The sequence below is a fragment of the Xenopus laevis genome, chromosome 5L (assembly GCF_017654675.1).
Source record: "Xenopus laevis strain J_2021 chromosome 5L, Xenopus_laevis_v10.1, whole genome shotgun sequence".
Lineage (NCBI taxonomy): Eukaryota > Metazoa > Chordata > Amphibia > Anura > Pipidae > Xenopus > Xenopus laevis.
In genome coordinates, this window is record NC_054379.1 from 81870024 (window position 1) to 81884961 (window position 14938).

The 14938-nt window shown below is 41.1% G+C and overlaps 1 protein-coding gene across 2 annotated transcripts in view; it reads right to left on the reverse strand.

Annotated features, from left to right (window-relative positions):
* Positions 1-8707: 8707 nt before the first annotated feature.
* Positions 8708-14938, reverse strand: part of afg1l.L (AFG1 like ATPase L homeolog) — a 47896-nt gene continuing 41665 nt past the window's right edge. For both annotated transcript variants that reach the window (XM_018263327.2, XM_018263328.2), the window contains exons 11-13: positions 13521-13661; positions 11218-11328; positions 8708-10693 (exon numbers count right to left, since the gene is read on the reverse strand). In XM_018263327.2, the coding sequence (XP_018118816.1) occupies positions 10565-10693; positions 11218-11328; positions 13521-13661 (381 nt within the window). In that variant the 3' untranslated portion in view covers positions 8708-10564. The remainder of the gene's footprint in view (positions 10694-11217; positions 11329-13520; positions 13662-14938) is intronic.

Consider the following 14938-nt stretch of genomic DNA (forward strand, 5'->3'; position numbering starts at 1 on the left):
GGAAAACTATACTGGGATAAAAAACAGCAATCTGTATCCAAATTTTACTGCAAGATTGTAAGGGATTAATACTGTACCCCAATGATACTGTCATGGGAATGTAAACTGCTTTGTATTTTTTAAAACCCTTGTCAATAACTGCTATCTTTTCCAGCTTCTTTTCTTTGCTATATTTGCAATTTACAATTCCAAACACTTGGTGGCACTACATGCATGATAATAAAGAAACACTAACAAACTCCAACGTGGGACAAAATGTGAAAATGGATTATTGTAAAAAGCCAAAATGTGTTAGCTGTAGGCACACGCTGAATAAAGTAGAATCTGTGTTCATAGTTAATGCATAATATGTAGCAGAGCACAAAGTTTCCTTCTTCCTCCAGCGCAGCTCAATTTCTGTTAAATCTAATAGCTACACATGTTAAAGATCTATTTGTTTGCCCATGCAGTCCTACACAATTATAATATAATATCATTATGATAAAGATCTAAAACCAAATTACAAACGGCTTACTGTGTAAAATATTCCATCTACTGAACACATTATATTAATAATTCACTTCTTTTCACAAAATATAAACAGTCCATGGATAGTACAGTATAGTTAAAGAGATACTGTCATGGGAAAAAACATTTGTTTCAAAATGAATCAGTTAATAGTGCTGCTCCAGCAGAATTCTGCACTGAAATCCATCGATCGAAGCATTATCCTTCGATTAGTAAATTGTTAGGAAGCCTATGGGGACCTTCCCCATAGGCTAACATTAGCCTCGGTAGGTTTTAGGTGGCGAACTAGGGGGTTGAAGAAATTTTTTAAAGAGACAGTACTTCGATTATCGAATGGTCGAATATTCGAGCGATTTTTAGTTCGAATCTTTCGATTCGAAGGTCGTAGTCGAAGGAGCCAATTCGATGGTCGAAGTAGCCAAAAAAAACACTCGAAATTCGAACTATTTTTCCTCTATTCCTTCACTCGAATTTAGTGAATGGGCCCCATAATCTATATTAGGATTAAGCAGATGAACAGCACAAACATGGGACAGGCAACTGTGAATGTTTCTCACGAACATCGATGGCCCCATTGTTTGCCATAAAATACAAAGGAGAGGGCTGGATCTGAGAGGGAATGTTTTGATGTAATTACTGAGCAACCATTGTGACTTGCAGCATTTCACCAGAGACAGCAGGTTAACAGAGACTAACACCCTAACCTAGAATGTAAATCTCTGGCGGGATGGCTTCGGAGCGCTTCGTTTTTCGAAGTTGCCTCACAAGGAAACTTCAGGCGACTTTCGGAAAATGAAGTGCACCGTGTGCCATCCCCCTTGAGATTCTAGCCGGCGGGAAGGCTTTTCAGGGAGATTAGTCGCCTGAAGAAAAGGCGATTTGTCGCCGGGCGACTAAATCTCCCCGAATCTTCTTGTGTGTCTCTGTCCGTATTGTTTCATATTGGTTCATTCATGTGACTTGTGCTCTGATAAACTTTAGTAACTCTTTGCTGCTGTACTGCAAGTTGGAGTGTTATCACCCTCCATCAGCAGAAAAATTGGAAGGTAACCAGATAGCTCTCTAACACAAGAAAACAGCTCCCTGATAGATATAAGAAAGTTACTCAATAGTAAAAACTCATGTCCCACTGCAACTCCTTTAGTTACATTAAGTAGGAGAAATTATAGCCTGTCAGAAAGCAGTTCCATAGTGCAGCACTGGCTCTTTCTGAAAGAATACAACCAGGTAAAATTAACCGGGATGGTTGCCTACACACCAATATTACAAGTAAAAAAAGTATACTTGTTGGTTCAGTGTCACGAATGGCACCCTAAACTCAGAACTGAAGTCAAGTTCCCAGTCTCAGCTCACTTTTCTGTCTATAGCAGCCGCCTTTGGCTTCGGGAGGAGCCCTCAGCTACTCAGATGCCACTAGAACTTAGTGTGAAAGGAACAGGACAAAAGTTCTGGGCAAGCAAAGAGGCCAATTTGTAGCGGATTGGGAACTTAGAGAAAACAAAATAAAGTTCAATGGCAGTTTCATAAAGAAGCATGGTCTAAAAACAGGCAAGAGTCGGTCCAGGCAGAGTTCAGACAAAGTCAAAGAACAGGAGAGCACCCAGAAACTATGAAGCATAGACGTACAACAGGCACTGACATACTGCGGAACTTGCTTTAAATAGCCAAGTTTTCCCATCAAGGTGACGTCACTATATGCGCTGCACAATGACTTCATCTGCCCACAAACGTATAGAAGAAACAAATGTTCGTGCTTGCGTTTGAGTCTAATAGGCCAATTTTACTACTTAATTGCGCCATAGTGAACAAGAATTGCGGTACTCACAGGGTTTTAGTGAAAAAACAAAATAGAGAAATTTAATTACTTACCGTAATTTCTATTTCCAAGTCACCTACCATGGCAGCACTCACCAACATGAGTATTCCCCGCCCCTCAGGTCACTGGACAGGAAAGGGTTAACTCCCAACCCTATAACATCCGCTCTGCACCGCCCCCACCTTGTCTATGTTTCTTAGCTTCAGAAGGGAGGGAAGTTGGTGAGTGCTGCCATGGTAGGTGACTTGGAAATAGAAATTACGGTAAGTAATTAAATTTCTCTATTTCCCAAGCCACCCATGGCAGCATATCACCAACATGAGAATTTCCAAAGCCAAAAAGAAGGGAGGGACAACAACTGATGCTTAATATTTATTATGAATGCAATAAAGCTTGCAAAACCTCTCTCCCAAATTTAGCCTCTTGGGAAAGAAAAACATTTAACTTATAATGTTTTATAAATGTATGCAAGGAGGACCATCTTGCAGCCTTGCAATTACGTCTGGCGGCGCTCTGGCTTCCGCCGCCCAGGAAGCAGCCAATGCTCGAGTAGAGTGAGCCTTCAAGTCTCTAGGTACCTCTCTGCCTGTTTTGTGATAAGCGAAAACTATGCATCCAACGATCCATCGACTGATAGTCGCTTTAGACGGAGCACAACCTCTTCTAGGACCCCTCGGAATGACAAACAGTCTTTCTGACTTCCTCCACGCCTGTGTACGGGTCAGATAATGATATTATTCGGACTAGGTCCAACGTATGCCACTGTTGTTCACGCTCTGTTTTGGGATCCGGACAAAAGGAGGGTAGAGTTATCTCCAAATTCATATGAAATTGTGAAACAACTTTCGGAAGAAATTCAAACGCTGGTCTCAAGACCACTTTGTCAGGGAACACAACCGTATCAGGTTCCTTCGCCGAAAGAGAATGAATTTCCCCTACTCTGCAGGCTGAAGTGATCGCCACCAGAAATAAAGCTTTCAGAGTAACATGCCAATCCGAAGCCTTTTCCAACGGTTCAAAAGGAGCTGCCATCAAAACCTTTAGGACCAAAGGCAAATCCCATGGAGGCATCCCTAGTCGTCTTACTGGACACACTCTTTTAAGTGCATTAAACAGGCGAATGACCAATGGATCCTCAGCCCATGGTTTTTCAGTTAATGCCGACAGTGCCGAAACTTGTCCTCTCAAAGTGCTGACACTAAGCCTCCTCTGGTACCCAGCAAAGAGAAACTGCACCAACTCTGACGCCCCAGGACATCTGGGATCAAATCCTTTATCTTCCGCAAACTTGACAAAACAGGACCAGACACGATAATACTGACTTGACGTTGAGTGCTTTCTAGATTTCAACAGCAATTCTATCAGATCTTTCTTGAGGCCCATACCTGATAACCTCTGCCTTTCAACTTCCACGCCCTCAAAGACAGGTGGAACACCTCCTGAAATGGAACTGGGCCCTGCATCAGCAGATCTTTCACAACTGGAAGTTTCATTGGAGGCTCCACTGACATCTGCCTTAGAAGTGGAAACCAGGGACGCCTGGGCCAGAATGGGACTATAGCAATCACCTGTGTCTCCTCTTTGTCTATTTTCTTCAACACCCTCCAAATTAATGGAAAAGGTGGAAAGACATACCCGAACATCCCTCTCCAGTTCTGATTTAGGGCATCCACCCCACTGGACATTCGGGACGGGTACCTTGAAAAGAACCTCCTGCACTTGTGGTTGTGATCCGAGGCCATGAGGTCTATCTCTGGATTGCCAAATCTCTTGGTAATGGTCTGGAACACAGCGGGATTCAGGGACCACTCTCCTGGCTCCAAGGAATTTCTGCTTAGGAAATCCGCCTGCACATTCATTTTGCCTGGCACAAAAAAGGCTACTAAACCTCTGAGGTTTGATTCTGCCCACGACATGATAGTTGACAGTCTTGTATCAACCGCGCACTCTTGGTGCCTCCTTGTCTGTGTACATACGCCACCGCCGTGGCATTGTCTGACCGGATTTTCACCCACCTGTGTGTTATCCTCTCCGAGAAGGCTAATAGAGCCATCCTTATTGCCCTCAACTCCAATACATTGGAAGGAAGATGAGACTTCCCACTGCCCTTGAGCTGACAGATCGTCTAACATGGCTCCCCAGCCTGTTTGAGAGGCGTCTGTTGTAATCGTGACGTAGTCTGGTTCTGTTAACGGCATTCCTCTGGTTAGATTTCTCGGGATCAACCACCAGTCTAGGCTCGCCATCACCTGATTTGGAATATGAAGAAGCCTCTTTAGATTAAGGGATTGGTCGACCCTGAACCCAGAAAATATATTTGAAGGGGTCTCATGTGCCATCTTGCCCAACGTACCATCTGAATGGTGGAGGAAAACAGACCCAGAATTGACATGCAATCCTTGACTGAAAGGTCAAGGATTGAGTTGTTGAAAAGTTGTTGAAAGGATCTCACTCGGTCCATGACGTATGAGACCTTCTGTTCTGGAAGAGACACTATCCCTTGAAGAGTGTCCAAACTGGCTCCTAAGAAAATTATCTTCTGAGTTGGCACCAGATGACTCTTCTGCCAATTTATTACCCAACCGAAATGTTGCAGAATTCCAACTGCTTTGTCTCTGTTTTTTACAGCTTCTTCTTCTGAGTCGGATACCAGAAGGATATCGTCCAGATAATGGAAGGCTGGGACCCCCTTCACTCTCAGGAAAGCTATTACTGTTACCAAGACCTTTGAAAAAGTCATTGGAGACGTGGACAGGCCAAACGGGAGGCAAGTGAACTGCACGTGTTGTTCCTGAAACACAAACCTGCAGGTATTTTCTGTGCGACCGCACACTGGAACATGGAAGTATGTGTCTTTGAGATCCAGATTTACCAACCATGCTCGAGGCGGAATTGCTGCAATTATGTATGTCAGGGACTCCATCTTGAATTTCCTGCAACGTATAAATTGATTTAGGGGTCGAAGATCCAGAACAGGCCTGAAGGCCCCTGAGGATTTTTTTTACTAGAAAGAGTTTGGAGTAAAACCCTCTCCTTTGTTGCTCCTGGGGTACTGGTTCTACAGCACCGGTTTCTAGCAACTGATCCATATATTCTTGGACTATTTCCTTTGCACCTTGAACCTTCGGCACCAAAGAAACTCGATACACATCGTGTCTTGGGACCCTGGAGAATTCGAGATGATAACCTTCCTTTATAATCTCTAAAACCCAACGATCCCGAATATTCTCGGCCCAAACCTCCTTGAAGAGTGCCAGACGCGCTCCTACTGCACAGGTTTGAGCCGGCCTGATCTCATTGTGTTCTGTGTGAAGAGGAGCCAAACCCAGTTGCCTTCTTCGCCGGTTGTCGTGGCTCCCCTCTAGAAGATCTCCATGGAGACTGTCTGCCTTGAGACCTCCCAGGCCTGTACTGCCTTGAGTTCCGAAAATTCCTATTCTTAGGCGATTCAGCTCTTGGCCCATGACGTCTGAATTTTCTCTCCTGTGGAAGAAAAACACTTTTCCCACCAGACACCTTTTTAATAATTGAATCCAGACTTTCACCGAACAATCTGTCTCCTTCAAAAGGCAACTGACACAAATTGGCTTTAGAGGCAGTGTCTGCTGACCAGGACTTCAGCCATAGTGCTCTCCTTGATGCTACTGAAAGAGCCATTGACCTCGCTGCCAACCTGACTAAATCGATGGAAGCTTCTGCCATGAAATCAGTAGCCACTTTTAGATCAGACAACATATCTCGCAAGACAGATCTCTTGACATTTGACGAAATGGCATCTTCTAGATTATTTACCCAGATCTTCATCGCCCTAGAGGTTGAAGTTAGTGCAACTGCAGGCCTGCAGGATGCCCCGGCAGAGACAAATGCTTTCTTCAGATCCAACTCCATCCGCTTTTCCATCGGATCTCTAAATGCACCCGCATCATCAACCGGTAAGGTAGTTTTCCGAGCCAGTCGAACCACTGCCGCATCAACCTTAGGTGGATTATCCCACAACTTTGCATTAGGCTCATCCACAGGGTATTTCTTTGCAAATTTACCTTGAATAACCACTCTCTTTTCCGTCTTCTTCCACTCTGAGCTAATTAGCTCCTTAATTGAACCATGAACCGGAAAAGTAGAGGAACGCTTTTTCACAGACGGAAACAACTTGTCTGCAGAAGAACTCTTTGGTGTCTCTTCAGTTAAGCTTAATGTCTTCCTAACTGCCTTCACTAGACCCTCTATTGTCGAGGCATCAAAGGCGGACTCATCCTCAGAGAAAATTTCACCTTCTTCTGATAAATCCGACTGAACATCCGCAGGATCATAATATTCATCTTCTGAAATGTCCGAAAGGGACTCATACAGCATTTCCCAAGACCTCTTAGGCCTCCTGCTTGAAGAAGATGCTTCCTGCACCACTGCTTGCTTAATTAGGGACTCTAAGGCATCCAATTGGGGTGCTGAAGAAGTTTGAGGCTCAGCCGTTAAGGGTTGTTCTGCAACCGACTGCTTTCTTGCTTGTTGACTTTCCACCTTCTGTGCTTCAGTAGAGGCAGAGAGGCTAAACAGGAAAGAAACAAGCACCATTAGCCTCCACTCTCTCCCCAACAATAACTCCGTTATCATTCGCTTACCTAGAAACTTTTGGCTGCACTCCTCTCCCAGAGCCAGACTGATCCATCTTGTCTGTAACCTATGAGACAGGCAATAGTAAGCACCCTTGCGTCCAAAAGAAAAATGAGAATTTATGTTCCTCCATGCTCACCGACACACCACGCTCCACTTCCAACGTCAGACGCCGGCGCACGCGTCCGTCACTCCAGAAATAACGCGCGACCGGAAATGACGTGCGACCAAAAAAATTACGCGCGACCGGAAATGACGCGTACATCCGGCCGGTGGAACGCAAGATTGCCTGGCTCTGGGAGGAAAATTACGTACTTCCTGCGTCTGTTAGAAGCGGTTTTCAGAGGATCCGCACTTCGCCACCAACAACACGGCCAGTATGAACTGTGGGCCCGATAGGTGGAATGTGACCCAGCCATTGGTCCTTCTCCACCGCGATCCCCTCCGGGGAGCATATGGGAGGCATCAGGGCAGAGAGAGAGCAGAGAGACCCTGGAAGCGGTAAGCTACACAAGTGACCTGGACAGGAAAAAGACAAGGTGGGGGCGGTGCAGAGCGGATGTTATAGGGTTGGGAGTTAACCCTTTCCTGTCCAGTGACCTGAGGGGCGGGGAATACTCATGTTGGTGATATGCTGCCATGGGTGGCTTGGGAAAAAATGTTTTATTATTAAGCCTCTTAATTAAGCCTCTTAAGACTTAATACATATTTTTTTGTTTTTTCACTAAAACCCTGTGAGTGCCGCAATCCTTGTTCACTGCTTATTTCCCATGCTGGCACCCAGGTATTAATTTTGTCTACGGAGTGCACCATTCCTTTGGATATATATATATATATATATATATATATATATATATATATATATATATATATATACACACACACACACACACACACACACAGTATATATATATATATATATATATTTATTACTGTATCATTATGGACCAGGACCCTGGTTTAGAGCCTGTATGCATCCCCACAAGCTAGGGTTCAGACGGTAAGGCTCACCTAATCATCCATTTTACAAGAGGTACGAGATAGGTGTGTCCTCTCTTACCGCTTATATTTTCTCTTGCAATATAGCATACAGACCATGACAGTGGGATTACATTTGCAGATGTCTAACAGAACCCAGCTGCAAAGCAGGAAGTAGTGTTCTGGTTATTATGTTAGACATCCAGTCACTTCCGCCTTTATCGATTACATTTTTGGCTAACTATACTATATTGAAAACATTTTTTATTTTGCACAGCTATTTACCCAGTTTTTATTTTTATACTGAACTGTTCCTTTAAGGGCAACTATGTTGCACTTTATGTTGATGACATGCTATTATATTTTACAAACCCAAAGACTTCTTTCAACATATTCTTAGAATAATTGCACAATTTGGCACTTTCTCTGGGCCCAGAGTGAATCATGGCAAGTCGCTAATCTTTCCGATTAATCTTTAGCCCATCAAGTGTACAGCAGTTACAAGAATATACCATGGTGTGTTGGATTAAATGATATAGATACCTTGTACAATGTAGTGACCTCTTATCCTCAGTCTATGCCTGTTATATGGTTATCTATCCTAAACACTGAGTGGGAATGAGAAGATTGTTATAAGCTGTAAATGAGAGGTCTCCAATTATTATTGCCAACTCCAGAGCAAAATGAACAATAGAATACTTTTCTTTTTCACTATTGGACATGCAAAAATAGGACAAATGCTTGTCAATATAAATTGTATTGAAAGGAAATTTGAAACAAATTATGAAGATGGTGAACAGTCAGATTAGCAGTTTATTTATGGAAAGTAAAACAAGGCGTATGATTTTTAAACTATGGAAAGATTTACAATAATTGTTGCCAGGGGTAGAATACAGAGACAGCTCACTAGAGCAGAATGGGGGTGCAACTGGTGGGGAGCAGTGAGCTAATGACTGAGGAGGAGGAAATAATTGAGCAACCCGCAGTGGGGGGTCGGTGCAATAAAAGGACTGGCAGAGGAGAAGGAGGATTGTCAGGGTGCCAATACAACTTGGCTGGGCATTGATTGTTGCTGGTTTATTTTATTGGAAATGTTTGATATTGTACTTAACAGAGGTCTGACAGATTAAATAAATACACAGCAATACAGAATCAATTTAATAAAACACAGCACCATCACTTGATCATCAGAAGGAACGAGCAGGTTGATGCCGAGTGCAAATGCTGGATTCAGTCTTTTACTGTAGTTTATCTCTGCTTTTTATGTTCTACATTTTTCTTCCCAGGCACTTTCCTGCATTTCTAAGAGATTGCTGGGGCTATGAACAGGTTGGTGCTAATACTATTTAAGATATATTGTGCTAATAAATAATATGATATACGTATATCATACAATATCATCAACAGTGTGCACTTCTGCAAACACTACTTTCAGGAGGTTTAAAAAAATATTGCACTTAGTGTCACTGTAGCACCTACGCAGCAGAAGTAATTGAGCACATCTATGGATATGTATCGTATTCATACATATTTAAAGCTTTACACATTGTGCATATAATATTTAGTGAACAGAATTGTACTTTTGGCTTAAGAGAGTTTCAAATTAAAAGAAAGAATGTTATGGTATAACTTCCATGACCCTTTCTTTTCAATTTATGCTAAAGTAGCTTTTTTGAATAAAACTAACTTAAAAGGAAATAATAATGTAAATTAAATCAATGAGGTGTTCATAACTCAATTAAAGACCTTCTTTCTTCTCCTTTCTGTGCATTTAATACAATGTACTAATTTATTTAAAAATATTTGATTGGAGACATATATCTGAGAATGCTCCATCCTGCTGATATAACAGGAGCAATAACATGACGCGTGGGTTTATTTCCGGTCTTGCACAGACTAAAGGAGTGCCACTATGCCCCAGTATACAGTACATAGCAATTAGTCTTGGAGTAGAAGACTATTTTCTTTTTACTTCCTATAGGACTTGGGGGAGAGTTTTGAGTAAATTGTTTCATCTCTATCGATAACGAATATGGCAATGCTAATTCCTTTATAGAACATGGAGAGTTTAAAATGTTAATCTAAAAGCCGCTCATTGTATAGATGGAGCAAACCTAATTGGCACATGAGGCTAAGATCATCACCGTACCCACCCATGTGCCTAATGTATATTGTGCTGTGCCTTGTTGCACGCTGTATGTATGTAAAAACATCTGATTAAGATTAACTTAGTCTTAGCCAATGAGGCTCTCGCCACAAAATCAGTACAGTATGAGGAATATATTACAAGTACTTGTGTGACTGCAGGCTAAATCCCCAAATGAGAGAGTGTTCAGGTAGCAGTCATCCTGTGTCAGTGTTTTTATATGATTACCACATAGTGGAAAATGCATTAGGCAAAGCACCAGCAATGTGCCGTGTTCCATAGGTTAATCTGGGTACAAGGTAAATATAGTTACACCAAGCAGTCAGCATGTGCTCCTACAGTGAAATGAGATTGAGGCTTGCAGTCTCTGGCTCTGCCATTGTCTGCAGTTGATTTAAATCAATCCTGGATTGGTCCTGAGAGATGAGTGCAAAATAAAACACTTCTGATAAATAAAATGCCTTTCCTCAGGGATGTGCCCCTCTGTTAGTCTTAAGCAGCATTTACTATATCTGACTTCTGTCGCCATCTCTCCAATACTGTTCAGTCTGCATCTGTGTCAGTCGAGATAAAGTACGCTGGAACGCAAATATCTCCTCCTCCCCTGTAAATATAGAGAGGCCCCCAGATAACTCCTGTAAAGAAAGAAATATACAGATCAGAATACTGCCATACATTGTTTCCTAGAAAAACACACTGGGCTCATTTATCAACACCAAGCAAATCTGCACCTGGGCAGTAACCCTTGGCAGCCAAGCACATTTTTATTTTATTGTTCTACCTGCAGCTGGCTGAACGAACCTAATCACTCATTCATTACTATGGTTACTACCCATGTGCAAATCTGTTCAGTGTTGCTAAATGAACCTAATTATACCTATTTTAACAGCCCTATTGTTGCAAGGTCCTTGTCCCAGCCCAGTGTGCAATAGTCACATTAGTGGTAGTGCTGAACTGCAGGACCAATGCTGGAGCAAGAAACATTTACATAAAAAAAGCAGGTAAAGTACTGGGGAATTCCCGACCCATTTTAATACTGAGAGGATCATAAGGAACCCCATTTAAACCATTCTATAAACACAGAACCTCCTTTCACCATCTATTAACTGTTCAGAAGGTAAAAACCAAAACAATCATTAAGTAGGGGGGAATGATCTACCTCATTCAGACCGAGATCATCCAGGAGAATTGTGTTTCCTCCTTCTACTTCAGGAACTTTCTGAAGAAATAAACTCTGCAAAGGTTTGTCAGCAGAACAGATAACCCGAACCTGGAAATAAACACATGCGTGGGAATTACACTAGAAGAAAAAAAACATATTGTCTATTGTGTTATAATTCCATGACTAAGATGGACATCAAATCTTAGCGTTAATACAGCCTCTTTAGTCTGTGCATAGCCTGGACAGTTTTATATTAAGTATTGTCCTTTATTGAGCACAATTCTGGAAAATGTAACAATTGTTAGAGAATAATGGAGAAATAGGAAACAGCAGCGAAATAGGATTTTAGAACCGAGCCCACTAGCCCTAAATCTACTCCCCTTTGGGCAAGAATCACATTGGCCTGTTTTTATGGTCGCCTACCAGTGCATTATGATCTGATTGTTGGACCAAGGGTTAAAGGGTAGGATTAGCCTGAATTGCTCCAGCTTGTTGGACAAAGATCAGTTTGTTTGTTGACCTTGTCAAACAAAGTGAGTGTTAATGTGTATGTCCAGCTTTAGGCTAGTGCTCACTCCTGCAGTCGGAACAGATTTTGTGGCAAAAATGCAGAGGAGCGAGTGGAGGCCAGCAGATTAGCTGTTTCTAGTATAACAGCATTTTGTGACAATTTGCCAACATTCTACATCCATCTGCTATGATACTGTTCTATCAATCATAATTAAATCTTTTGTGTCCATATGCATTAGATAAACCATATTTAACTAACTGTTTGCTAATAGAGTTTCCCACAAGGTGCTGTGGACACAACGCAGGTCCAGGACTCTGCAGCACTTTATACCAACTGGTGCTCCCTAGCTTGTGTGCCTGTTGTTTTGCACCATCCACCTGCCACTGCTCCAAGTCATTAACACTCCGTGGCTTCTGCTGACTGTCTACGTCTGATGTCACATAATGCTATTAACTGCAGCACTGACACTGCATATATACTAACTAACTTACATACTCATAACCAGCATTACTTACATTTCACAGTTCAGCTGCTTATATAGAGACAATGTAATATTTTACCCGTGCCTTAGATGTATCCCTTACAAAATAAGTGGGTTACTTGGACATGATCTACCCTTAAAAACCCACTGACTCCCAACTAATTCCTTTCTACTTAAGGATCATTGCAATTGGTAAAAATTCAGCAAATTGCACATTTTGGATATTAGACTGAGCGGATAGTATTTATTGTCTCTCGGTTGATAACATAATTTCACACAGATTCCATTCCCCGGTGGAGCATCTGCTGAAAACATCTCCATAAAAGAGAATATAATTGTATATTTCTGAATTGCAGATGTCCATCCAGGTTTGTAATGGCCAATTCTCTGTTAATTACACAACTATGCGGTTTTGATAAATCACAATAGGAACTCGACAATATAAATCCTCTTATTTGGAACTGAACAATAAAGGTCACAAAGACAATCAAAAGCACTAAAGAGAGTCGGCAGGCAGCATACACAGCAGGTTTACCCTAAGAATAAGAAATTATATTCCTTGCAAAATTATTCTAAGAGATACATTCTGTAGAAATGATACAATAACTATACAGAATGCAACTTCTTGCACATCTTAGTGGGAACAATATGAAAGCCTTCTCCGCTAAAGGGGGTTCAGCTGCTTCTACAAGAATAACAGACTGAACTATATTGTTCCTGTGCATGCTTGTATGTAGCCAGTCATGCTAATAATGAACACGAAAATCAGATGGCTATACTCAGAATGTTACATCTATCTAGGATATACCAAACAAAAACGTTGCTCATCCCATGATTCAATTAAAACCAGTTGTGGCTTGTATCATATAATATACACCTTACCCCAGAACTTCAATATATTTCTTTGAGAAAACTATAACCTATTGTTGAACACATTGAAGTTATGTGGTTTGTACAAAGTATGCATAAGCTGACGCGCCTGTGAAGGCAGTGTCTTTGCATCAGTTCCTAAATAAGTAAAAAGAGTTATTTGCTTGGAGAAATACAATACCTGCTTTTCTCTTTATTCCTTAAAAAATATATATATATCAACAACAAAAGGATACAAAAAGGACTTGCTTAAAAATTGGTTTTGCACAGTATTTTTTTAAGCAAGTCCTGTGAGTTTGAGTCATTGGTGTTGATAGATATACACATACATAGGACAAACACTTTATAAATCAATTCACGTTGCCATTCAACTATTTAAACCAATATATTGAACCTATGTGCCGGTAATGTGAGCACAAATCCCATGTAAAGACAAACCTTGTGGTCATAAAAGGCATCAATGAGAGTAATGAACCGTCGAGCCTGAGACCTCTTTGACATGTCCAGATGTGGAATGCATCGAATGAAAACGGTGTCAAAACTTTTACACATTTCCAAATAGTCACTTGCTCCCAGAGGCTACAAAACAAAAGTAACAACATTACCAAACAAGGTTCTCTTCATTATCTGACTGGGGAAACAAGCAAAAGAAAAAGCAATTCAGAATATATTTCCATGTTCTGTTCTGTGTGTGTGTGTAAATGTGGTGGCACCTTCATGGACAACAGACTGAAGAGAAAAAAAAAAAAAATGGATATTATTCCTACTTAAAATTTCATGAGCAAGAAAGTGCATATGTGCCATAAGATTTCTATCTAGGTTCCAGATCTCTATTACAAGTCAAATCACCCCTAATTGATTAAATAAGGATTTAAAAAAGAAAAATACTGATTGGAGTTAAAAGGATTTTTTTCCCTGTAAATGTTGTGTAGTATGTAAAAATAACGACCGCAAAAAGGTAAATGAATTCTGTAATAAAGAGTAATCAAGAATTTACAATAAGAAAAACTATAACTTGCTTTACAAAATATGTAGTTTATGCTGTACAATGTCAGTGCGGTGCCTTATATGTTGGTCAGACAATTGCGAGTTAGATTGGGAGAACATCTAAGACATCAATAATAAAGATAGTCCAATATTTAAACATTTTGAGGCAGCTCATGGGGGGACTAATTCAAGAGTTTAAGATGTTTGGGATTGATAGTATTAACGAAAAAAGTGGAGGTAATTGAACTACAAAATTATTAAGATTAGAATCAAACTGGATTTTTAGATTGGGGACAATTATACCTGAGGGAATGAATAGACATTTTGAATTGAAACCATTTCTTAACATTTTTGTGTTTTTTCCCCCAGGACATGCATTTATTAGAATACTCCTATAGTAATTATAGTAATTAGTTGATTTATCCAGGTTTCCAAATTGAAGGGCCAAAAAGAAGGTCTGTTGATATGACGGGGTCTCCGTATTAATGGCCAAATGACTAACCCCGCAGGATGTATCAAACAAAACGTATGGGTATTTAAGGGATGTGACCAGTACTAGCCACACCTCCTCTGATGAAGCGCCCAATAGCGTACAACACGTCAGGAGGAAGAGGCTTTGACACAAGGTAGGCAGACTGGGGGGGGGGGAGACACTGCCTTGTGGTGCTAAAATGCCTTGTAAGGCTCCACTAATGTGAATTGTATAATGGTTGAATTGCACTAATAAATTCTTTAAGTGAGATACTGTGCATGCTTGTAATTTATAAGAAACATGAGGTATTGGACCTGTGCACAGTTCCCACTGAAAGATAGCATACACCCCTAAATTACATGGTCTTTTCCACCATACACATACCAGCTAGCTATAG